The 26,650-nt window shown below is 42.5% G+C and overlaps 1 protein-coding gene across 2 annotated transcripts in view; it reads left to right on the top strand.

The window, feature by feature from the left end:
* TAMM41 (TAM41 mitochondrial translocator assembly and maintenance homolog) overlaps positions 1-20,256 on the top strand; it is a 30,814-nt gene extending 10,558 nt beyond the window's left edge. The window contains exons 4-8 of one of the 2 annotated variants that reach the window (XM_072598465.1): positions 1,656-1,806; positions 5,363-5,508; positions 9,440-9,605; positions 10,844-10,906; positions 20,118-20,256. In XM_072598465.1, the coding sequence (XP_072454566.1) occupies positions 1,656-1,806; positions 5,363-5,508; positions 9,440-9,605; positions 10,844-10,906; positions 20,118-20,194 (603 nt within the window). In that variant the 3' untranslated portion in view covers positions 20,195-20,256. Of the gene's footprint in view, positions 1-1,655; positions 1,807-5,362; positions 5,509-9,439; positions 9,606-10,843; positions 10,907-14,349; positions 14,600-20,117 lie in introns of those variants that run through there. The other variant, XM_072598466.1, reaches the window with a different exon arrangement.
* Positions 20,257-26,650: the final 6,394 nt, after the last annotated feature.

A 26,650-nucleotide genomic window follows, 5' to 3' on the forward strand; every position in this document is an offset into this window, starting at 1 on the left:
CATTAACCCAGGTGCAAGGTGAGGAGGACCTGCATAAGGGTGAAGGCAGTGTCAGAGGAGAGAAAGAGGCTTATTGGAGAGATGTTGCAAAGGTGAAATCTACAGGCCTTGGCAACAGATTAAATATGAAGTGCAAGATAGTAAAGAATCCAGGATCACTTCCAGATTGTAAGTCTGAGGGACTAGGGTGATGGGGTTGTTCTCTGTAATAATAGGGAAGATTGGAGGGGAGAGGCTGAGAGGATTTGGGGGGAAGAGAATGAGTTCAGATTTGTTCATGTTGAGTTTAAGATGTTGGACATCCATTTGAGATCTCATCTGAAACGCAGTTAGAGATTCAAAATTGGAGGTCAGCAGAGAGGTGGGGCAGGAAAGGTAGATCTGGGAATCATTAGCATAGGGATGCTAATTAAATCCAGGGGAACTGATGAGATCATGAACGGAAGTAGTACTGAGGGCAAAGAGAAGGGGACACAGGACAGAATCCTGAGGGCCACCTATGGTTGAAGAGCATGATCTGGAGGAGGACCCAGCAAAGGACACAGGAGAACCAGGAAAGAGAGTGTCCTGAAAACCTAGAGAGAAGAGAATGTCAGGGAGGGAGGAGTGATGGACGGGCCGTAGAGAAGTCAGGGAGAATGAGATTAAGAAGAGGCCACTGGATTAGGCAACTAAGAGATCACTGGTGGCTTTGGAGAGAGCAGATACAGTAGAGTGGCAGGATCGGGAGCCAGTGGTGAGGGGTTAAGGAGAGGCCCCTAGTGTAGATGAATGCTGGTTTGCAGGTGTGGAAGGATCAGGTGAGGGGCATTTTATAGCACTTAAAGGTTTGCAAAACGGTTTACAAATAGCACCTCATTTGATCCTCACAACAGCCTGGGGAGGTTGATGTTGTTGTGATCCCTGTTTTACAGACCAGGAAACTGAGGCAGACCAAGGTTAGTGACTTTAATCACACAGCTGTGGTGTGGGGGGGGGTCAGGATTTGTACTTGGGTCTGACTTTAGTCCAAGTGCTCTGTCTCCTCTGTGGTGCCACCTACTGCCTGAGGAATTCAGAACTTTGGCCAGTCCCGTGCTGTTTTTTGGTTTTTTTTTTTGGATGTAACTTGAGGGATAGCCTACCAGTTACATCTCACAACTCTTTTAAAATTTTATTTTGACTGTAGACACCGAAAAAATATCATTCTCATGCACATAGCCAAACATAAAAAGAGGATTCCCTGTATCTCCATTTCATACTGCTTGCTTTTTTCTTTTTTTTTTTTTTTGAGGCATTTGGGGTTACATGACTTGCCCAGGGTCACAAAGCTAGTAGTAAGTGTCTGAGGCTGGATTTGAACTTGGGTCCTCCTGACTCCAAGGCTGGTACTCTATCCATTGTGCTACCTAGCTGCCCTACACTACTCACTTTTCATAAAATATGTAATAAATTCTTTATGTTACTTTATGGCTGTCCTAATTTTCTGCACTTTCTTTTGAACTTCTGTTCTCACACTAGTTGGTGTAGAAGTACAGCCAGTGAAGGGGAGCAGGATGGGAGAGGCAGAGTTCAGGCAAGAAGCAAGCTTCTGGGTTCTGAAAAAAGGAGCAAATGGGGGAGGAGAAAAAGTCCTGGAGCTGCATTAGCAGCCCTTCTGCCCTTCTCCCCCTTAGGTGAGAATCTTGAGCCTGAAGGAAGACTCTCTACTGCGGGCGGCCCTCGAGTCCAACCTGCAGAGTGCTGTCACAACAGCTTTCCTCATGCTCCCAGAAAGCTTCTCCGAGGAAGACCTCTTTGTGCAGATCGCTGGACTCTCCTACTCCGGTTAGTATGTGTTTGCCTCCAGGAAGATGTGCGAAGCCTTTATTGGCAGAGCCATCTGAACGTGTGTATCCCATTCTCCTGATGCCTCCCTGACCCTGCCCTTCGGCGGCCTTGAAGGCTGGTGGGCTTGCCAGATCACAGCAGTGGCCTGTGGCCTCCTTCCAGCCACATCTCCCATCACTGTAGCACATCCCCTGGGTTCTTGTGGCTTTCTTACTGCCTTTTACACACATCCTCCCTGCATGCCTTTGTCCTTGCTTTGGAGGCCACCAGATGATAGAGTATAGAGCAGTGGGCCTGGAGTCAGAAAGATCTGAGTTCAAATCCACCCTCAGACACCAAACTGTGTGACCTTAGACAAGTCATTTAACTTTGCCTTGGTTTCCTCTACTGGAAAATAAGGATGGTAATAATAGCATCTATCTCCTAGGGTTGTGAGGATCAAATGGTCCTTTGATGATTTCTCAGATGCTTGGTGTAGTGCCAGGCACATAGTAGGAGCTATGTAAATTTTTGTTCTTCTCCCTTCCCCCTCGGGTTACAGTGTAATGTGGTTGGGAGATCTTTAGCTTTGGGATCAGGAGATCTGGGCTGAAATAACTGTAGGAGGGAGATCAGGAACAGCCTCACATAGGAAGTAGTACCTGAGCTTGACTTTGAAAGAGGTTTTGAATTCTGTGAGATGGAATTGAAAAGGTAGTGAATTCTCTGTGCAGGGAGACCACTGCACAAGACAAAAGGCAGGAGGCAGAATTTTATACATGAAGAACAGCTAGCTAACTGGAAAAGGGGGTACACAAAGAGGGGTAATACAAAATAAGACTGGAAGAGTTGGTAGCCTCTGGCTTGTAAGGAGCCTTAAATGCCAGCCTTAAAAACCAAATTTTGGTTTTTAGCCCCAAAACAGGAGGGAGCCACTAAAGGTCTTTGAAGGCATGAAGGTTGGGAAGACTTCTTTTCCCTGGGATTTGGACCCTGGATGATGGATAATGGCCCTCCTAGCTCCAGATCTTGGACCCTCTCTTCTAAAAGCACCTCTTTCCCTTTCTCCTACTCAGCTGTATACCCTCTAAGGGCTGTTCACGATCCTAAATGAAGCCTTCCAAATGGCCTCAATTCCAGTTGGACTCCCTTCATTTTCATTTCTCCTTAAGCACATATAACATGTTAGCTCCTAATTATGCTGACTCCTTGATAATTAAAGCTGTTGCTCTCAGTTTCACAGGTTAGCACCTTCCTCGTTGATAAAATAAGATGTCCAAGGGCCCTTTCAGCTCTAAATGCCACAGTCCTGTGTGATCTCTCTACCCAGATCTTGAACTCCTTGCAGGCAGATGCTCTGGGGGGCAACCTTCTGTGATATGCAAAGGTGTCTCAGTCTGGTGCTTTCCTTCCTCAGTTTCAATAAGCCCAGTCTGCATTCAAGTGAGGCAGGCGGATGAATGACAGTTGCATGTTTTCTGTTGCTTCTGACATCTCCATACTTCTGCTTTTATACCTTTCTAAGCTAAGAAAAAAAAGCTGTCTCAGGACTCAGTGACATTGATTTAAAACAGAAACTTGGGTCAAATTAGATGGCCAGAAATCAGGGTGGCCACATGGACTTAACCAGGACTGTCATGGTTGCTGCTCTTGTTTGGAACTTTAAGGTCCCCACAGGAATGGCTCTCATGTCAGAGTAGAGAACAGATTTACTGTTCTCTAGAGAACAGTGGACCCAGTAAATCAGCAGGGAATTCATTTCCTCTAGAGCTGACACAGAGGAAAGCCCTTCCCCACAAAAAGAGCTTTCAGTTTTGTGCATTCCCATATACCCATGAAAAGGGAAAGAAAAACTGACCCCAGATCAGTGTTGCTATTTGCATTCACCATTGACCCTCCCACACTTGGTGTCCTCTCTAGAGCAGTGGACATGTTCTGAAGTAAGACAAGGCAATGCTTCAAGGTTTGCTAGAAACCCTAGCTTAGATTATCTTTGGATGAGAATTAGTTTGCCTTGCTAGCTTATGTTTTCCTGAAGTATTTCAGTTTTGAATGATAGATGCAGTATAATTAGTGAAACAAAAAGGAATAAACTCTGAAAAACTAGCCACTCATTAATTATCTATCATGATAATGAAAGACACTGACTTTCCTGACCCCACCCAAGGCCCAGGCAGCCACTAACAGAGCAGAGTACCAAGGGGAGCTGCACATGAACATCTCTGAACGTCAGAGTGTGAATGCCACTGAGAGTGTGTCTGAGTACATTCCCAAACCAAATGGGATTGGGCTTTTCAATTGTCCAGTGCCTTGTATTTGGGATTTTTCCTAATATGAATAATGGAGAGTTAACAGTCCAATTGAAGCATAAACACCAGTTTTCAGTATTTCTGTGATACTACCTTAGGTTGCCTGTGGGTCCCTAGAAATGAAAAGCTGCTTCTTACATTCACTGGTGGTCAGCACTGCCTGTAGGTCCCTTTGTTTATTTGGTTCAGAGAGACCAATAATAAAGCCATGCTCTCTAAGTGACATGTGTTGGTAGCTGAACCACATATCTCTAAGCTTTTTTGCTCTGCAGAAATTTAGAGAAAGTGATTCCAACTGTTTTAAATATAGAATGTCTTCCTACCTCTGCCTTCGGGGTGTAGGGTGTGTCCAGGAAGGACCAGTACCTTTGGTGTGATGGTTGCCGAGCCCTTTTTGGGGCTGTTTCCACCTTTGGTGTCCAGCTGTTCCACCTAACTCTCATCTGTGGCTTCAAGAAGCTGTGGCATGCACAGCAGACACACTCTGGTAAACCATTTCAACGGACGGGCCAAACCAAGGGCTCAAACCCGTTGGTGAGTTAGGGGGTTGTCTACCCCAAACATGTGGAGACTTCCTCTGGTGGAATGGGTGGATGAGAACAGTTTGTTCCTGTGGCCATGAAGGCAATTGAAGCAGGCGATGTGGAGCTCTTAGAGCTTGGTTAGACACTGAAGACACTGCAGACACTGCATCCTGAGCCATCGCCAGTTGTCTTGAATCTGTCCTGCCACTGGACTATGATGACTCTGGAGGAGAGAATGAGGCTGACAACTTCGTGCAACTCTGCCTCACTTAAATGCAATTTACCCACAAATCAAAAGATATCACCCATACCTCCGCCTTCATTCACTCTTCCAGGGACATTAATTATTTTAGTTTTAAATGTTGCTTTAAAAAATGATGTCTTATGAAATCTGAGCTCTTTTCTTTATGGATACTTTGTGGTTTTGTTTTGCAGATAGGGGCCCAGTCATTCACTGTACTCATCTTTCCTTTCCCTTCTAGTCTTTTTTTTTCCTGAGGCAATAGGGGTAAGTGACTTTAATAAGTGCCCAGGGTCACACAGCTAGCCCCTTCTAGTCTTCATCCTCCTTGTATGTTGACCATTCTTTGAGCGAAAGAAGTAAAGAATTATTTTAGTACGAAAACGTCCAGACAGACTTGAAGATGAACCCCAAGGTTTTGAACACCCGTTTATGTGTTGGATCCTTGAATTTTGTCTTGTGGGTTCTCATCAAGGGTTTTCTCCTTTCATTATGACTAGGTGACTTTCGGATGCTGATAGGAGAAGAGAAAGCAAAGGTGGTGAACATTGTGAAACCCAACATACCTCATTTTCGTGAACTATATGGCCAAATACTATTCAAGAACCCCCAGGTGGTGTACAAGGAAAACCAAGGCAGACTAGAGGTAATATGTCTATGTCCTTGTGTTTCAGTCCTTCACTACTGACATTTTATCAGACTGGGTATTCCTTCCACTTGGGCAGGTCCCAGCCCGTCTTTGACATATTAGATGGCCTTCAGGACTTACTGGGGCCCAAAAATGTATCACCTTTACCCAGCCTGGGGTTGAGTCTTTCCAGCTTGGCAGGACTTGGCAGAGCTTGAGAAGACAAGAAATGTGAAGTCATATGAAACTTTCTTCCATAGGAGCCATGTTTGCAAAAAAAAAAAAAAAAAGGCAAGAACCATAAAGTAAGTGAAGAAAGTCGGCTTCAGTCTTCACTCAGAGTTCATCAGTTCTCTCTCAGGAAGAACAGGTAGCATTTTTCATCAGATGACAGCATACTTCAAATGGATCTGTGATCTCATTGGTATGGATACTCCCAGCACTGTTATGGATTGTCATTTAATCACTACATGCATTTTTTTAGAAAGCGAACAGACTAATTGTTATGTGGTGAACTCCCTCATTAGAGAAGTTCCAAGATTTATGTCCATCTTTCAGGATGCATTTGGAAATTAACCTGGACCAGCATTTCTCAGACAGTTCAGATGAGCATCCACACCAACTCTGCTTGCTTTCCTCTCCATGTCAACTGCAATCAGCATGCCCACTCAGGCAGTGTAGGGAACCCTTGGAAATTGATTAGAATTGATCCTGTGGCAGATTGATCACTTATTTTCTGTTAGTTGAGAATCAGTTTTTAAATATGTCCAGAAGGTCAGTCCTTCTCAACATAGTATATGCAAATTAAGCAGTATCCATTTATATTCAGATGTTATTGTGACAGTGCAATTCATAGATAATTGAGTAAAACTTGGGAAATTTGAGAAGTCAAGATAACCAGAGCATTGGTAACCAAATGACTACAGATAGTTTTTGAATATAGAATCTCAGATAATAATGCCTTTCTGACAGGGTGTTGTGAGGATAAAATGAGATATTTGTGAATTACTTTGCAGACTTTAAAGTGTTTTGGGCTTGCTGCTAATGATCAGGATGTGAAGTGTATTATAGCACCAAGTTTTAAAAAATACTTCCATGCTTCTAAGTTACAAAAGCATTTCCAAAAAAAACTCAATTCTTTAAAGCAAAATGTGATGATCCCTAAATATTGTTGCTAGGTGAACTCTAATACATTGTCTTCTTCAAAAGAAAAGAGTGGCATTAGTTACTTTCTATCAGTTCTTTATGTTTCAAGATGAAAAGACTAGGTTGCCATATATACTGTTAGAGAGAATACCATCTATACCTATACCTATGAGATCACAGATGTGCCAAAGAGGAGGATTCCTGAAGAGGATTAATACGTTAGACCCAAGTAAAGGGTGATCTCTTAGGCTCCATGGACCAATTGTCCTGGATCTGAATCTTTCTCCCCATTCCCATTGAGTAAAACTGTTCTCAGGTTAATGTCACTGAAGACTGGAGGTCAAGCAGTCTGGGCACTCGTCCCAGCTCTTCCCTTGTCATGTGACTTTAGGCAAATCATTTAATCTCTCTGGAGCTTAGTCTCCTCATCGGACCAATGAGAAGGCTAACCAGCTAAGCATAAGCCCTCTGCCAGCCCTCATCTTCAGTAGACCTATGATTGTGTAAGAAGAAGTTATTATATAACCATCCTCCTGGGGAAAAAAGTCCTGTCTCATTGTGATGTATAGGTGACTCGGGGCTCTTGGAGGCTCTGCCTACCAAGCATAGCACTCGGGAAAGACCTACCAAATTGGAAAGGCTTCGGCTCTTGGCTTGATGGTAGACCTCTTGTCCTAGGACCAGCCTAGCTTAGCTCAGAGAGGGCTGTTAGGGTGATGACTGTTTTGGTCACAGCTTCCCTTAAAGACCATCTCCTAAAGTAGGGAGGAAGAGCCCACCCCCTCGAAAGCCCAGGCCCCTCGATTATTGAAGCGATAAGTTGTCAGGATGTTGATTCTACAAGGATTTCTTTGCGGGGGCAGGGGGTGGGGGAGGTTCTTTCACACAGGCCAGTGAAGGGAGTGTATGTTTATGTGCACTTGTAGACTTGGAGCGTTCGAACCAGAAGGGACTCTAAAGATCTTAGAGTCCAAGCTCTTCACTTCGCTGCCCAAAGGTAGAAATAACTTACTTTACCAAGCAAGTACCAAGCCTTGGCTGGCTCACCTCACTTAGAATTGCTGGTTAAATTATTCTCTACTGAGGAAGTCCACAGACGCAAAATAAAGCAAATAATCATTTTTCACTGCTTAGATTTTTGTTCTTGGAGTCGTTCATGTTTAAACTTATTTAAGCAGAATTTAATAGAATACATTGTAAAGATGGCTCATTTAAGATGATTTTAAGCAGGATTGATATTCTTAAAATACTCAGCATTCTCTGTATTGAAGAATCATTAAACCAAATATGGAATAAATCTCCAAATAAGACCCTAAAATTCAAATTATTTCCATTTTGATTTTAAAATCATAATGTATTATAAATGTGAAAAAGTAACAATAATACACGTGTTCAATTTCCCCTTAAAGCATCTTTCTACATCCTTGTCAAGGTTCATAACTTTCATGGGGTTTTTAAAAGTTACTAGGTTGTAGTCAGTGTGTGCACAGTGATGTTCTGCTGAATTTTCTGTCCATCTTTTTGTACAGGGTTTTCCATAGCTCTTTGTAGTCATTTGCCCCTTTTTGCCACACAGAAGTACTCCGTTCTGTTAACATGCCATGGTTTATTTAACTGTTCCACAGTCATTAGACACATGGATCATTTCTAGTTTCTCACTATTACATATTAAGATAGCGATATTGATTTGCAGCAAGGACAGAAAACTGAAAAATTTCACTATGGTTTATTTGTCCTTTACATCTTATAATTTCCCTTCAGAAATCCAGTTTTATTAATTCATTCAGCAATACTAAACACCTGCTATTTATATGACAAAATTATTCCTTGGTGCTGTGGTGTTCTGGTAGTAAGTTAGTCATTATCCATATGCTCCAGGAATTTGTGGTCCCTACAGGATCCTTACAGTCTAGTCAGTTTTGTGATTGCTAAGCGATCCTAGTCATTGTGCTCAGGTCTTTGCCGTGGTCCCCTGCAGCTGCACACGCTAGCGCTCCTCTTTGCCTCATAACTGTGACCAGGGCCACTGCTTCCTTGTGACCAACCACCAGTGCTCCTTTCCATCCTGGGACTGTGACCCAGAACTGGATAAGAGCAGTAGTTGCGTCTAGTGCTAGCCAAGAGTTCCCTATAATCTCTTTCTGAACTCTTGTCAGACCCCCCCTCATCATCTCTGTCTGAGAGCTCCTGAAGCAGCGGCTGTTGCTGCTGCCACCACTGCCAAGTGTGTGGGCTCCAGACAGACCGCCACTCCCATGTTACAGATTTCTTCTGACCATCTCAAGTGTTCTTAGGCCGAAAAAATATCTCAATCCAACTTTTTGTTGGCTCTGCCACTCCAAAATTTGATTGGAGGTGTTATTTTAAAGTTGTCTGGAAGGGAATGTAGAGAGAATTTAGCTGGTGGCTCCCCCTGATTCACCATCGTGGTTCCACCGCACCTGAAATGCAATATTTAAGAAAATAATAATCAGTTCCAAGTGTCGGATACTAAGTAAACCTTGATATGAGTTGTCTTAACCCTAAAACTAAAGAACAGAATAGATATTGTTCTTGGAAAGTAAAGTATCTTTTTTATTCTATAGATATGAAAGAGTATGGAAAAACAGCTTTATTGCAGCAGCCCATCATTCTCTATGTTTCCGCACTCACCCCAGGAAGGGAGAGGGAGGCCTGCTCAATCTATTGGGCAGGGCAGCTGTTGGTTGGTATAACAGAATAGCTCCTGGAGCTCTGCTGGACTGGCTTCAGGACACTTCCCTGATGGACTTTTTCATTATTGTTGTTCTTATTGTTAACTCAGATAGATAAAAGCCCAGAAGCCCAGTTCACTCAGCTAATGACTTTGCCAAGAACCCTGCAGCAAGAAATAAGTTATCTCGTGGACACTCCAGGGAGAAACAGGGATGTAGAAGAAACTTTATTACAAGTGGCTCATGATCCTGATTGCGGGGACGTGGTACGGCAAGGTATGTTTTTTAATTTGTCATCAAGGAAATGTTGACCCTGGAGAAGAAAACAGTTTATGAATCCTATTTTTACTTGATCATCTAGAAGGGAAGCATCCTGTCGATATTATCTCTAAGAAGGATAGAAAGCACCAATAATTGAAACTTGTTGTCCTTCCCAATGTACATTTCTTCCTTCCACTCTTTTTTGGAAGGGTATGTAATATTCCACACGCATGGTCCCCAACTTCTGCAGAGAATTGGAGGGAGCTGTCTTCTTACATCTTCTTGTGATTGACTTAAAAATAAGAGCTAAACTAATGTGTTCTAGGAGCAGTCATCTGGACTAGGAAATGGATGCATTTTTATGATGATAGATACACCACTTTTTTCAGCAAACTGATAATATTTAATGTCTCAATATCTTAGATTTGTAAAGTACTTTGAGGCTTACAAGGCTTTTTGCAGGTATTATCTGAGCCTTACCACAGCCCTGTGGGGTTGGGGCTGTTGTTCCCATTTTATAGATGAGGAAATTGAAACTGTGAGAGGTTTGAGTGATTATCCGGGGTCACATAGCAAGTACGTAGCAGAGACAGGGTTTGAACCCAGTATAAAATAAGGCATTAAAACATGTTTCCTTCTCAGGGTGTTAATTTTGTTTCATAAGGTAAGCCAGGAAAGAAACGTGAAACTGAAGACAACCACTCTGAGTGGATGTGTTGTATTTTCATTCGTAGTTATTGAGATACAATATAAATGCTATTGCCATTGTCTCATATACGTTGTAATGCATGAACGTTACCTCAATAAACTGCCAGATTATCACAACACATACTCAAATATATGAGGACCTATTCTGAATCCATATCTTTTGAAACATTATTAAAAGTCATTGGACAAAGGGGTTTTTATCTCTTTTCATGACCCAGTTTGTAATTTAATAGATGTTGTCTGCTCAAGTCAAAGAAAGTCTGAAAATGTTTTATCTTCAGATCTGGGCTATTTAGGTTTACAGAGTGTTTGTTGTTAGGTTTGGGGTTGGACTTGTTATTATTCATCTAGCATCATTTAACAGATATTTGATCAAGATAATTGAAGGAAGAGCCTTTAACAGATGTGAAATCTGCATGACATTAAAACAGAAATCACTTTTGGTAATTTTATTGGGCTCATGAAAAAACATACTGTGTTCAATTCAGTCTTTAAAGCTTTTCAAATGACTAATAATCTGTGTATAATATTCTTCCTGGGTACAGGACTTTCAGGGATTGTGAGACCTTCTAGCGTAATGCAGAGCACCAAAGGGATCCTAACAGCTGGTAAGAAAGAACTTCAGAAATCCCTTATCTGACATAGCCCTTGATTTCAGGGACAGCTTTGCCACTGATTAAATTCTGACCATTATTCATTTCTCAGCCCTTTGTTGATGGCCTCCTTGGTCATGCCTTGGCACATTGGGGAGGACCCAAAGATAGAGGCAATCTTTGAGAAATTACAGCGTGATCCCATGGCTCTAATCTGCTAGTCTGAGGAATCAGACATTTGAGGGGCCTACGCATTACAAGTTCTACGTGGCTTTTGAGAGTATTGGTGTCCAAAGCAGGGGACATGCCAGGACCCCAGGAAGTGTCTGATCAACTATTTAGAGGATGGGAAGTGAAGCATTTGTTAAGTGCCATCATGTGCCAGGCACCATCCTAAACAAAAAGCATCAGAGGGAATTCTGTCACTGCTCTTGAGGAGCTCAAAGGAAACAGAGGGGGTCAAGTGGAGATAATCCACAGGGGTGGGCACTGACATGAAATGGGGAAAGGCAACGGCTTGTTGGAGAAGGTGGGATTTTAGCTAAGACTTGAAGGAAGCTGAAACTTGGAGAGAATCTCAGTCATGGCAGACAGCCAGTGTCTCCCAGCCAGTCCGGAATCGGGATGAAGTCCCAGGCAAGGAGTATCCGAGAGGCTGGTGACACTGGGTGGCAGAGTAAGTGGATAGGAGGAGGATGTCAGCAGGCTGGAGAGGGAGGAGGTAACCAAGAGGGAAGGGTTAAAAGACAAACAGAAAGTTTTCTGTTTGATACAAATAGGAAGCCCCTAGAGTTAACTGAAGGGGGAGATGGCACGATGAGATGTGTGCTTTGGGAGAATGAGTACCTCCCCCTGCTAGCCAGTCACATGCTTTGCCTCCAGCACAAGTAGCTCTTTCCTTTACCTGTTCCTGCTTCGAATCCCCCTACTGGCCTTCTCAGCTGCCGCAGGCATTGGCCCCTCAAGGGAGTTCAAACCTAGGCACCCACAGGTTCTGCACAGGCTGCTTAGCCCTAAAGCCCCTATACCCTGTGCCCCCCAGACTCCTTGCTCTGTCACAGCTATAGTAGCTGCCCTTTGGGTGCCCAACAATGAGCAGTGAGCAGGCTCCCTCCTGCACCATTGTCAGTGGGACAGATTAAGTCTCTTGGATAGTTTTTGGTGGGCATCGCTGACCATGGTCATTATCTTTTCCCCTAAACCCTCCTCTCTTTCATACTTTCCCATTTTTGTTGAGAAGACCCTCATCCTTCTGGTTCCTCAGGTTCCCAGCCTCACTCTCCTGCTTGACTCTTCACTCTCTGTGACCTCTATGCCCAGTCAGTTGCCAAACCTTGTTTCTCTACAGCTTCTCTGGCATCTGATGCCTTCTCTCCTCACACAGCTGTCGCTCTCATTCCATCCCTTTTCACCTCTTGCCTCTGCTGTTTCAGGTCTCCTGATTGCTTCTGCTTCAGTTCATTCTCTGCACACAGTGTGTCAAGCCCACCGTACGAGAATCCCTTTTTTTGAGTAAGCCTTAATCACTGAATGGGCATTGCCTCAGTCAAACTGAGACCTGTTAAAGACCTTGACTTGAAGAGGCCAAAGGTGGGGCAGCTATGTGGTTCGGGGGTAGGGCACCAGGCCTGGAGTCAGGAGGACCTGAGTTCAAGTCCACCTCAGACACTTGGCATTTACTAGCTGTGTGATCTTGGGCAGGTCACTTTAACCTCGAATGCCTTGCCTTCCCCCTTCCAAAGAAAAAAACAAAACAAAAAAGGCCATGGCCTCCCACTGCATCCAGGGCCATCTCCAGCTGTCCCAATCTGTGCTTATTGTAGTTTTGACTTATTTTGTTCAATTTTTCCCAGTGACGTTTCAGTCTGGTTTGGGCCACACTTAGGAGTGTTGTGAGCCACATGACAGCCTGTGAGTTTGACACTCCTGCTCTACACAGCTGACAGGTTGATGTTCCTAAAGCCTAGGTCTGGCTGTGTCATTTCACCTCTGATGTCTCCCTGTTGACCTTAGGATAACATATTGTTGCATCTTCATTTTCTCTTTTTCAATTTCTCTTTTTCAATTTCTCTTTTTATTTCCAATTTAATTTCTGTTTTTGTCTAAGTTATATAATGTACATAAATTGCAATGTGCATAATTAAAATTATTAATACAATATTGCATGTATATAATTTAGAAAATAAGTAAATGTATCTAGAGAGAGGTGCATGATAAAAAATTTTTTACTGATGGGGTGAGTGACCAAAAAAGTTTGGAAACCATTGTTGTAAAAATGTTCATTCTAAAAGTCCTTTTTGAATGTCTTTTCACAGATGCTAAGACTCCCCCTCCCCCCAGGAGTGTAATTGAGTTGTGAGTCTTCTAGGTTTTACCGTCCCTCATCCACTCCATCCTGTGCGCTGATACTTCCTTATGCATAGATCAGTCACATTCACATCTTCCACAGTTCCCTGTGAACACCTTTGCCAGTCCTTAAAGGCCTTCCAGAATCTGACACTACAGACTTTCAGCCTTGTTTCATCCTATTCTCAGCCACAGGTGCTTATTATACTCTAGCCTGGGAGTTATCAACCTGCGCTCCATCAACTCGTTTTCTGTTTGTTTTTTCTGTTTTCTCTATTTTCTATATTCCAATACAGTTTCCTTTGTAATCCTATCTTTTATGCATGTAAAAACATTCTGAGGAGTCCAGACTTCATCAGACTGCTGGAGAAGTTCATGATAACAAAAAATGTTACCAAAGTGGAATCTTTCCCCCCACCTATGCTTTCTCCTCTTGTCTCTCACGTACAGAACATCATCCCTCTGCTGCTTCACCCATTCAGTTTCTGCGCGTCCCTTAAAACCTAACCCAGCGTCGCCTCCTCTGAACCTTTGTCCCCCTTCAGCCTGCACCAAAAGCACTGTTTTTAGCTTCGTGTCAAAGTGACATGCTCCAGACTCTCAGCTCTGTGAGGAATCTGACTCTGTACTGGCTCTCCTCCCTTGCCTGAGCCACTAAGTAGGGACTTACGAATTTGGACTCGAATAGAAATGGAAGCAGGCAGCACCTCGACCAAGCTTGTGCTGCATCTGCCAAGGCCAAGAGGCCCATCCTGAAGACTGAGAAGGCTGTTCTCTAAGCTCAGCTGTCTTCTCCAACGCCATCCTTTTGTAGCTGAGGACCCAGCCAGCACTCATATCCAAGACTCCTCGTTTCTTGTCTCTTGTTCTTGACATTATCCACAGCACGCTTCCTCCTCTGGCTTCAAATGAGAAGCTGTTTAGAAAGAGATGTTTTATAATCGGTTGACTATGTTTTCTGAAAGAATTTAGGCCACACGGTTTGACAAAGGCTAGATCATTTGCTAAGCCTTGTTAAGCATTCTTTTCATGAAATTAGACTATCCTGAACCATCTAGAACTCTAATTACTGTAGTTGTAAACATCTGATCCACATCATCCTTTATATCTAGTGAGAGATGAAAACTGTGCTTGGTGCTGCCTGCCTCTGGAATGGACTCTTCTCCACTGTGTCATCGCCGCAGAGCTCTCTTTGCCAGCAGAGGGCACCAGCCAACATGCACCTGCCAGAAATCCAGCCTCCTCATGTCCTGATGGCAGACAAGGACTGAGAGGGCCCAGGGGGGCCCTTGAATCATGGAGCCGATGACCTCGCCCACTCTGTGGAGATGTTATATTGTTAAAACATGTCAAGGCTCTGGTATTAAGTGACAGGACATTTTCACTGAACTAACTTGGGATGAAGTTAGAGGAAATAAGAAAAGTATCTAAATAGAGTTTCCACACATTATTTTCTTTATCTTATCCTGTAGTTATTTTAGGTGAATAGTGTCTTTCTGCCAACTCAAATTTTCCAATGGACATTGAACACGCACTGACTCGATGTATTATTTGAAGTTTGCCCATTCCTCTTGACCCTTAAAAATTCCCCTCTTTATACATCTAAATGGTATTGGTAAGCATTTTCCTAGAGATCAAAAGACTTAACTGTACCAGGAATTGAATTGGTGGTTTATCTATTCCCTCCCTCCTCAGTTCCTTTCCTTTCTTCCTCCTTCTGACTCACCTGGCAACTTCTTTGGCAGGGACCTTTCTTCCAGCTTTCCACTCCCAGAGTACAAACTCTCTCAAGTTATCCATCTAGCAGCATGTCTTCTTAGTCTTGCTTTCATTTTTCTCTAAAACCTAAAGAGGGTCTTGCCCAAGATCACACCACTAATAAGGAGCTGAAGTTTTGTTTCCTTCCCCACATTCAGGCTCCGCTTAATCATCCTGTTCTCTCCTTAGGGGGGATATAAGCAAGTGAAATAACTAGCTTAGGGAGAGAAAAGCGAAAGTCAGTTTGTTTCCATCTACCTGAGAAGAGATGGGGAAAAGCAATAGAAGGTGGGAGAAGCCATAAGCATGTGGAAGGACCTCGGACGTCATCTGGTCCAAGCCTTTCGTATTCCAGATGAGAAAACAGCCCCAGACATGCACTGGTGCCTGTCGCAGCTAGATGCTATTCTACTTTCTTCTGACTCCAGTCAACACTGTGTTTCTCCATTGTTTTACTGAAATGTAATTTCCCAAGATATTGGAACTTGTCCGCATTCAAATGTAAGTTCAAAACTTCATGACAAGGACAAACAGAAATGACCTCTAAATTATCTATTCCAGTATTTTCCATTAGCCTGAAAGGGGAATGGTGGATGTTATAGGAGTTACCAGCCCTACTTTATCCCTTCTGTTGCTGAAGGCAAGTTGAGTCATAGTTTTTGAGCTAGAGCTTTAGAGATCATTTGGTCCAACCATTGAGAGAACTAAAGCCTGGGGACGTGAAATGACTTGGCCAAGGTCACTCCTAGCAGAACTGGGACTAGTTCTTCTAGTCCCTTCCTCTCTTCCCACTGTCTGTTATCTTCATCAGGAAAGCTGAGTTTGTCATGACAGCATCTCAAGCATGGAGTGCCTTGGCTCCATTCAGTTCACCATGAGTGCTTGGCATTAGGCCGCTAAGAGAGCTGTCTCAGTTTGGGGTTGGAAGTCAGTATTTCAGCTCTAGTAATGGCAGTGTCGAGTGCTGGGGGTTTCTTCACATTGCCAATGTGGTTTCACAATTAAATTGAGTGATTTTTTAAAAAAAACTTTTAAATATTTTAAGATATTTTGCATAACCTAGGAGAGCAAGAGAGAGAGCAGGAGTCAGTAACTTTTCAACATGTCATGGACCCCTCAGGCAGTCTGGGAAAGCCTAGGGAGCCCTCTTTAGAATCATTCTTTTAAATGATATACAAAATTAGAGAAGAAACAATACATTTATCAACTTAAAAAAGACCAGTCATTGATCCCAGATTCAGAACCCCTACTATAGAGACTTCTGAAATGTCTTATGGTAACAATAAGGTGCTCATTAGACTCTGATACCTCCTGCATCTTTCAAATAGATGGGGGATAGGGAGAGCAGGCTTGATTTCTCCCTCTCAGTGTAAGGACCTTTTCTCTCTCTCACCACTAGGTGGCAGCCATGTGGTCCACCTGTAAGTGTCTGTGCTTTGCAACTTGCAGACAGGAAAGGCAGACCATCTTCCCTCTCCCAGCCAGGTTCTCAGTGAAAGCATGAGCTTCAGAATGTGACTGATCTGTACCACTGGGCAGCATTGGGGGCAGGTCCCTAGATACCTTTTTAGCCCAGAAAAAACTACCCAGTTTAAGGCGTGTTAAGGCTTGTGCTGAACAGGTTTCTGGCATGCCTGGGTTGCTGTTTACCGGCTCTGCTTTGAAGACAACAGAATGGCTCACTCATTAACCACAACTTTCGCTAGAGGCAAACAAGACAAGTGGACTGGCAGAAACACCGCTGGTTACATAGGACTGAACCCATTTCTCAAGTTTACTTTGAGCAATACATATGAAAGCATGGCCCAAAACAAACTGATGTTAGTAGTCAAGGCTGTGCAGAGATTTGCTTGTCCTTTAGGCCCAATCCTTTGGGAGTTTCGTGTAACTTCCATTTAGATAATTTTTTTTTGTTTTTTACCTGTTTCTTAGAAAAGACTTTCTTGGTAAATACAGCTAGTTTGGTTAGAAACTCAATTAGAAGAAACATCTAGTGTTTAAAGTTATGAGAAAATGTATTTTCCTTTCAGTCTGTTTTAATCCTTTCATTTCTGACTTCATCATTAACCTGAGGGATTTTTTTCTTGATCTTTTTAAACTACCAGGTGTTCCTAGTTGATGAACCCACAAGAAGTGAACTCTGTGTGTTTAGTTAGCAGAGTTGGAGTTTTAACAGTGCTGCCTTGCTGATTGATCCTCCATGCTGCTACTGTGTGCCAGGCATAAGAGAGACAAAAAATGGGAAAATGACACAGGCCCTTACCTCCAAGAGCTTATTGTCTGGTATAGGGAAGAAGCAGGGAAACATGGACACAATAATGGTACAAGTCATAATGTTAGAAAATCCTTGGAAGAAGGCAAACATGTGACAAGGGAAAGATCAGTTCTGGTTAGGAGCATTTGAAAGGTTCCTTAGAGAAAGTGACCACCAAGTAAGAAAAGGAATCGGCAATCTGAAGTGAAGAAAGGAGAGTGCATCTCTTTCAGACATGGTGGCCAACGTGTGCGGATACAGAGAACTCTGGTTCTAGCCAAAAATTTGAACCCAGGTCTCTAACTCGGACAAAGAAGTAGTAGTAAATAGTAGTAGAAGTGGATTAGTGTTCTAGGCAAGATAAGACTGCAAGAGTCTAGGTTAGCCATAAAGAACTAATGGACAAAGGACTGTTAAATCAGTGTGATGTAGGTGCTGTGAGAGAACAGAATTTGTTTCCATTTCAGTAACATAGGTAGAACTATAGAATTTTAGATAAGAGTATCTAAGCCAACCCCCTACTTTTACAGATGGGGAAATGAAGGCCCAAAGAGTATGTGATTGTTGAAAGTCATAGAGTTGGAATTAGAACCTACATCTCCTACTTGCCCAATCATTGTTCTTTCCAATATATCCTGCTGTCTTTATGTCCCATAGAGAATACTTTTTTATATATTTAAATATAATTTACAGGTAAAATACAAACTCCTTAAGGGCAGGAACTGACTTAATTTTATATTTGTGTACTTAGCACCTTGTACTGCCTAAGTGTTTCATAAACTTGTTGATTGATTGTTTGACTAATTGATTCTGAGATTCAAACAGAAGTGCTGTTTATGAAGTTTTCATAAAAGAAAATGCTTATTTTTAGGAGGGAGGGGCAGGGTCTGTGTGTGACTTTCCACCAAAAGCAAAGAACTAGCTAGTCAGAAAAGCCCACATGTGAGGGGTTTTTAATTTAACTTTTTTCAGTTAACAAAAATCTGTTTTTCTCTCCTTACCCTTTCATACCATTGAAAAAGAAAATTCTTGTAACAAATAAACATAGCATATGAACTGATGCAAAGTGAAGTGAACAGAACCAGGAGAACGTTGTATACAGTAACAGTAATATTGTACAATGATCAACTGTGAAAGATTTAGCTATTCTCAGCAATACCACAATCCCCAGACAATTCCAAAGGACTTATATTGAATAATGCTGTCCACCTCCACAGAAGTGAAGGATCCTGAATGTACATATAAGCAAACTTTAATAATTTCAAAAACTGAAGAGTTTTTGGTTTTTGGTTTTGGTCTGTGTTTTCTTTTGCAGTATTGCTAATATAGAAATAGATTTTGCATGACTGCATATGTGTAATCCATATAAAATTTCTTGCCTTCTTAAGGAGGCGAAAGGGAGGGAACTCATGTTTTAAAAGCAAACGTTTGAAATTGTTCTTACATGTAACTGAGAAAAAAAATCTGTGAAAAAATGCTTGTTGAATGGAAAAAAACATGATAATCAAGCAAAACAAATTCCCACATTAATCATATTCTCCCCGCCCCCCCCAAATATGCTTCATTTTGTCCCCTTAAGTGCATCACCTCTGTCAAGAGGTGGACAGTGTCTTCATCATTGATCCCCTGGGGTCGTCATTGGTCATTGTGCTGATTAGAGTTCCAAAGTCTTTCAGCAGTGCTTGTCTTTACAAGATTGTTGTTATCGTACACATTGTTCTCACATCAGTCTGCCTCGGGATCACAAAAGCCCTATTTTTCCTTTGTTGAATATGCCTGAGTTCCAGGTACACAGTGGCTAGGGTTTTGGGACTGAATTGGACTTAGAATAGCCATTGCATCTTATAACTGTGGCTCAGTTTCCTGGGGCTGCTGTATTGAACTTGCCTTGTGAAAGAACCAAGAACCTGAATTGGATTTTGGAAGCTTGATTGGTTCAGATGGGAACATAAAATCCTCTTCTGTAACAAGTTCTGTCCTCCAGGTTCAAGGGGGTAAGGTTTCCTGAGAGTGCATGCTCCAGGGAGAAAATTAAAGGTGGTAGAGGTGGGGAAGGGCAAGCTCCTGGCACAGAGTACGCTGTGCTGGTCAGTAGACCAGAGGATCCTTAGAGACCAGACAGGCAACTGTCCTGGGGTCCTGCCTTTTATTACCAGCTTATTCCCGAAGTGATCGCTTCTGTAGCATCTTCTAAAGCAGGTCTTCCAGTCAATTAACAAGCAGTTATGAAGCCCCCGCTCTGTACTTTGGTGTTTGGCAGGTGCTGCAAATACAAGCCTGTGCCCTCCTGGGGCCTCCATTTCCACAGGGTTCCTTGGAGGCAGAGTTAGAAAGTGGATATTTTCAAGAAAATAGGCCAACCACAAATTAATTAATTTTAATTTGTCAGAAATACTTATCGTAGATTTAGAGCTACAGGAGACTTGAAAGGCCCTTCAGTTTACCACTAGAAAGCTGGAGGCCAGCAGGGCCACTGTACCACTGACTCATCATGACTTATCTCCAGAGGTACAATACTTCAGGCTTCAGGTTAGGTCAGTTTGTGTCTCATTGTAGAGAAGCCTGTTATCAGATACCAACAAGACGTGCTAGGCACAAGGGAAGTACCAGGGTGAGATAGGAAGCCCATTGCATCCAGCATGGATGATGCGCAAGCGGCCAATTTTGGTGAAAGTTTGTTGCTTGATTGTTCTGCATCCCCATGTTCTCAACGCAAGATGATGGTCATGAGGAGCCGTGTAGTACTTCAGTTGCCAAGGTCCATGACTGCTAATCTGTTCAGAGTTTGTTCCTGAAGTGTTCCACAAAAAGAATTGTCTCTGAATTTCCACTAAATAATCCTATTTTTTCCCCTTCCTTTTCTTTCAGGTGTAAAGAAATCGTTGATTTATAGTTCAATGAAAATGCTAAAAATGTGGACCGGATGGACAAAGAAGACGTCTTAATGTTGCTTGTTTTTGTAAGTGCTGTGTATAGGTGAATAAAGTATCTGATCTTTTTGTCAGAACAGCACTGATTATTTTTTTACCTACTATTTAATTTCTTTGGAAACCTTAGGACAAGTAAGAAAGGATTACATAAAAGTGATTTGAGGTAGTTTTATGACGAGAGAATTATTCTGTTCAGGTTCAGCTGGGTGAATTGAGTGTTCATTAGAACTTAGACTGACATGTTTTCTAGGCACATTAGTGTCAGAAGTATGTGAGGTTGTGCACATGTGTATGGAATATTCAGCCCCAAGATGATAGCTTTAGAAAGCTTTCCTTCCTTACTTCTCATAATCTCCTCTTCTTACTAACCTGCCTCCACACACTTGTTTTTTCTAGTTAGGGTTCTGAAGAGTTTAATTGAAATTTTACTGGGTCAGGGTTTTTATTTTTTGTTGATGTCCTTCATTACACTGCATGGTAGTTATAGTCCCATGTGCTATACTCTTCAGGGCTCATAACTGTAAATGTCAAATGCCATTTTGTTTTATCCTCCTGGTGAGCCATATGTCTTCTTTTCTTTGTATGTAAGTTGCAAGAAGCGTGGTATCAAGCTAGAAACCTAGGGGAATTGTGTCCCTAAAGCCAGTCTATTTCCAGGTCTGTATTACTTCCTCTGAATTCTCCAGCTTTGCCCTATATTCTCCATCCCATCAATACTAGAGTCAAGACTCTTCTTAGAATCTCACCACTAGTCCTTCAATCTCATCTCTCTGTTTGTTGCCCCTTTTCTCCAGTTCAGACAAGTCTTAAGTCAGTGGCTTCACTGGGTCATCTCCAGTTGTCCTGTTCCATATCTGGTTACTGGATCCAGATGACTCAGGAGGAGAAAGTGAGGCTGGTGATTTCGCACAGTCCTCTCTCACTCAAATCAAATTCAATTGCAAATCATGTCATCACCTCCCTGATGTCAGTGGTCCTCTTCAAGAATGAGGGACAAACCACAACCACAAGTCTGGCTTCATCCCATGACTGTACCTTCCAAAGCTAGACAACATCTCCTCTTCGAAGTCACCTGACAAGTTTGGACTTTACCAAAGTCTTCCTTCATCTGGTCCCACTTGACCAATCCCAGCACAGTGCTTAGAGTAGGTACCTAAGAGATTTTTTTCTTTACTTGAACGTGATTTCATTGAAGCAGGTACTTCAGCAGATCCAGATTGCAATCCTCCTCCACACATCAGCAAATAATTTCATGTGTTGCAATGGCCAAAATTATTTGTCGCCTGGTGGTCAGTTTTGTGATAGGCTTCTCCGTGAGGCTGGTCCTCATGAGACAGCGTGGAGTCATGATATGACCCCTCCTCAAAGCCATGCCAGCTTGTAGGACCTCCCATAAGTCGAACCCCCAAAACACAGCCTTCAAGAGCCCCGGGTTAGCATCCAATAGTGAGTGGAAAAGCATTCCAATGGAAGCTCAATAATTAGAACACAGCATTTTAAATCTTAAAGACCATTTAGTCTGCTACCACCTTAATTTCCTTGGCTAGGAGAATCCAGCTCAGAAGTTAATTTTCTAGGCTATATGGCTGTAGTTGTTAAGAGAGTTTGAACCTGCACCCAGGGATCCTGACTTGTGAGTCGTTACATACCACTCACAGCAAGCATTTATTAAGTACCTATTGTGTACAGGTGCCTGGTTTGATGCTCAACAGCTCCCAAGACAGTTTAGATGTAGCCTGAAATTGATTACTACTGGAGCAGACCAGATCAGCAATTAAAAATAACCAATTTAAACAGCCTCTGAATTATAACAGAAGAGCAGTCCTCTAGAGTGGAAAGTTTGCTCTTTATCTCAGCATAGTGCAGCAGAAAGCAAAGTTTGGGGAGGGGTACAGTGTTGGGAAGCTATGAATTAAAACAAAATATCTTTTTAAAAAGAGAAAGCACTGGACTCAGCATTTGAATACTGTCTCTGCTGCCTACCCACTGTGACTAGTTAAGTCCTGAGATCTCTCTCTGGCCCTTCCTCACTAAGGGATTGTGGGAAAAGTGTAAACTGAAGACTTCTTATGAGTGGGAAGTTTTATCATGGGTTTATCCATAGAAAGTTTCTAGCTTAGCCCTGTGATCTGTATCTTTAGCATTGCTTTTCATCCTTCCTGTTAAGTTTGGAGTAAGGGAACAGGGGAGCCCCATAGGATTGACTGAACACTGCATACCTCATTTACAGCTGAAGCTTTTACTATAGATTTTGATCAAAGGTGATAAGCCATGGCCTCCCTGTGGAATCATGGTGTAAGATAGATAAACATACTACACAGGAGGGCTGCTGGCACAGCTTCACTCCTGATTCAGTCATACAGGAAAGGCACTAAGAAAGGGTTAATAAGTAATCTTACTTTATTCTAGTTGAGTTTTCTCAGAGGAGGATTGCTGATAATGGGAGCACAAATTCCTAGAGCATTCCAGCTTGTGCATTCAACCCTCACAAGTTTACATCACCTCATCTCTGTATCTCACTGCACACAGTGGATATTTATCATTATATAATGCTGCACAATCATGGTAGATCTGTTTTTGAACCATAACTGTAAGAACACATTTCATACCTGGGAACAGGAGATTGTTATGGCTATGGATCCAGGGAAACTGAACTCTAAGAAATAACAAAAATTCACTTTACACAAACTAAAATTCAACTGACATGCACATGGAAACTCTGGCCCCCTAGTCGTGCATGTGTAGGTGAAATATCCCTAGTCAAAGATCTGGATTCAAGTTCCAGGGCTGCCCCTTACTCTCTGAGATGTTGGGTAACTCATTCCTTTCTCCTTTCTCTCTGAGTTTTTCCATTGGCCAAAACAGGGCCAATAGCAACTGCCCAATATGCTTTGTCATGGATTTTGGAGGAAATTATGTAAAATCCTTTGTAGAGTATAGAGTAACCGTGGTAACTAACACAGAAGGGTCAAACACCGTGGCCACATGTAATCCATACCACAGTCCTGAGTGTGTCCAAATCAAATTAAACTGTAATTGAAAAATATTTAACCAAATAAATAAAAATACAAAAGATAATAGTACATTTTAAAACAAAGTCAGGATGCAGCCTACAGGGATCCTTAGGTAGGGATAAGTGATCCTCCTCCTTCCCCAACCCACCCCCATTTGAGCTTGACCAGTGCAAGAAAATACTAAATTAAAAGCAACCATTGCTAGAAGGGAATTCTATTGTACCATTCATGGAAGTAAAAAATCTTTGTTTGTCTTTTTGGCCTCTCATTTTGCATTTTTACATAGCAGCTCTGTAAAGGTAGGTCTTGGCCTTTATCAAGAATTCCCTAGATTCTCATGTTACTAATCTGTTTTTTCTTAATACCACAAAATCTCTAGGAATAAAAAACATGAGGAGGAAAATGTGCTAGAAATGCTAATTAATTATATGTTCTTGGGCAAGTCTCAATCTCTTAGTGACTGAGTTTCCCTTATCTGTAATATGTGGAAGAGGAAGGGTAATTTGAAGTAGGCAAAATTTTAAGTTCCTTTTTAGCTCTGAAATCCTTTGATACATGTATAATTTTAGTCACTAGAGAAATTTTGAAAAGACCATTATGAACTGTCAAAATGTATTCTGACTTTAGGGAAGTTAAGTGACTCATCTTCATGAGTTCAAATCCAGCCTCAGACACTTAACTAGCTATGTGACACTTGGCAAGTCACTTAACTGTCTGTGTGCCTCAGTTTCCTCATCTGTAAAATGAACCGGAGAAGAAAATGGCAACCCACACCAGTATCTTTGCCAAGAAAACCCCAAATGGGGTCACAATGAGTTGGACACAACTGAAAAATGAAAAATTGGTTCAACAACAACATTCTGACTTTAGCTGATACCTTTAGAGATACCTGTGGCTAGGGTGATTGACCTGGATTATTCTTAGAGCTGGGCAAAAGCCCAGACTTAACTAAGAAAAAGTTGCTGTCTTGGAAAATAGGAATACACTGCTGCTGGTTTCACAGTTGACCAATGTACACCATTTTGTGTCTGTACAGGTATCTGTGTGTGTCTTTGTGTTTGAACACAGGCCAATCTAGGGCTGCACACCTATGGCTATTAAGGGAACTAGATTACTTTAATCTGAACTACCCCTGTTCAGGAATGGTCAATTCCATTTTAGTTTGGGTTTGAAGCAACCTTACATACTGAATAAACATTCTATATTTTAATATGTCAATGATGCACATCATTTACTGATATTTTACAAGTATTTTAAGACTTCAGAGTAAATCATTTTAGTAGGAAAAACTTAGAAAAGACTTAAGGGATTTTTAGTCAAATTTTACAGATAAGGAAACTGAGGACCCAAAGAGTCAAAGTGTCTTGCTTAAGATCACTCAGCCACAAAGCAGTAAAGTTGAATCACATCCCACTTCTCCTGTCAGCCAATTGCAGCTTAAGGGCCCTGCTCCTTCCTACCTCTCCCCAACAATGTCCTGTGGTCTAAAAAGACTTTGTTTTGCCTGGGTCCTGGCTTCTGCAAATCCGTATTATCTTTCTGCCTTTTTAAGTGCCCAACCTCATCCCTGGAGGCCATGGGGCTTTGCATGAATTATCTTCCTTTTGGTAGGAATCCAATAGCGAATGAGCTATGACTCACCCAGCCCTACGTGTGATTAGTTCTTGTTCAGATTAAAGCTACACCTTCCCACAGTAGTTGGCTTTCATTGCTGCCTCAGAAATGCTCCATCCCTCCCACACACATACACAGGCTAATTGCTCTATTTGGAGATGGGAGTGGGGAAGAGGTGAAGAATCAGTAAATAATACATGAAACTGTACAAAATCAGGACTTGAAAAATTGTGCCAAACTAAAGCTAACCCCTTTAACTTGAGCTAACTGAGGAAAGAGCTCCTTCTTCTTCAGCCTGGTGGCTGTCTGAGCGTGAGCATTAAATGCTTGGTGGGGCAAGAGGACAAGCATGTTCAGGCAGGGAGAGGTGTCTACACTTGTCAAGTTCAAGCTTCTCAAAGCAGTTCCTCCGACACTGAAGGAGAGGGGCTCTGAACCCGAGGTTTGGAGAAGTTGCTGGATCAAGGAGGGAAGGAGAATCAGAGAACTGGGGAAGGACTGGAGAAGCCAACTTGGCATGGTCTTGGCACAGGCAGCTAGGTGATGCCATAGTGCACAGAGCGCCTGGCCTGGAGTCAGAAAGAGTTCAAATCTGAACTCAGACACTTGCTAGCTTGAATGACCCTGGGCAAGTCATTTCACCCTGTTCGCCTCAGTTTCCTCATCTGTAAAATGAGCTGGAGAAGGAAAGGGCAAACCACTCCAGTATCTTTGCTTAGAAAATCTCAAATGGGGTCATGAAGAAAAACAGCTCAACAATAGCATGGTGTGATGGAAAGTGCTAGACTAGGAGTCAGGCTCTGAGTTCAAATTTCACCTCTGCTACTGACTACTGTTGTGACATTAAAGAAGTTAAGATCACTTCTCTGGAGCTCTGTCTTCTCATCTGCCCAGAGTCACACAGCCAGTCTATATCAGAGGCATGTCTCCTCACCTCTGAGCCCAGTCCTTTCTCCACTGTGCTGCTCTGCTAACATTGTAGAACTTTCCAAAAAGAGTGACTGCATAATGATGGAGATTTCAGACCAGGTAGGGGGAGAGTGTGTGACAGACCCCTGGGAGAGAGGCTTGGGGTGGGACAGAAGGGACCTTGTGCGTTCTTTGTCTGTCACTTTGTAGGGCTGGCCTGAACTTGAGGAGAATTATAGCCTGAATTATGAGGAAACTTGCCCTTGCTAAAAGCAAAGACTGGAATATTTAAGGGGTCTCCTGGTGGGTGAGCCTGTTACCTCATCCCCAGAGGAGTGGCAGGGATGTACATCATGACATTGGGAGTCTAATGGAGCTTAAAAGAGTATGGTTCAAGGACTGGAAGCATGCTCAGGTTTTTAATCAAGGATTGCTTCCTACAGAAGGATTTTTTTCGTACCGTGGGATAAAGCAAACTCCAGGAAATAATACCGGAAAACTTTGTTTCTCTCTCCTGTATCCGATTACATGCAATTAGACATTTCTTAGATGCTTTCCAAGTGTAGAGCACTGTGCTAAGTTAATGCACAAAATGAGGAACTCACCAACAGGGAACTTACTATCTAATAGGGGATCATATCACCAGAAATTGTTTTCAGGTGAAGTTAAAATAGTGAGGAAGTAGTGCAGAGGAAAGATGTTCTGCAGTACAATCAAACTGAGAGAGGGGCAACTCCATCCCCCAGAGACCAGCCCATGCTCTTGTCGGAGGTGGAAAGCTTAGCAGTGGGAGGTGGAAAGCAAACCCTCCAAAAAAGAATATCAAAGTGACAGGACCAAAAAAACAGGGCCATGAGCACAATACCACAAAAGTAGGGGCCTAAGGAGAATAACTGTCAGACAGCCTTGAAGAAAAATCACACCCCATCAGATA

Source organism: Notamacropus eugenii, chromosome 3 (assembly GCF_028372415.1).
Source record: "Notamacropus eugenii isolate mMacEug1 chromosome 3, mMacEug1.pri_v2, whole genome shotgun sequence".
In the NCBI taxonomy this organism is placed as follows: domain Eukaryota; kingdom Metazoa; phylum Chordata; class Mammalia; order Diprotodontia; family Macropodidae; genus Notamacropus; species Notamacropus eugenii.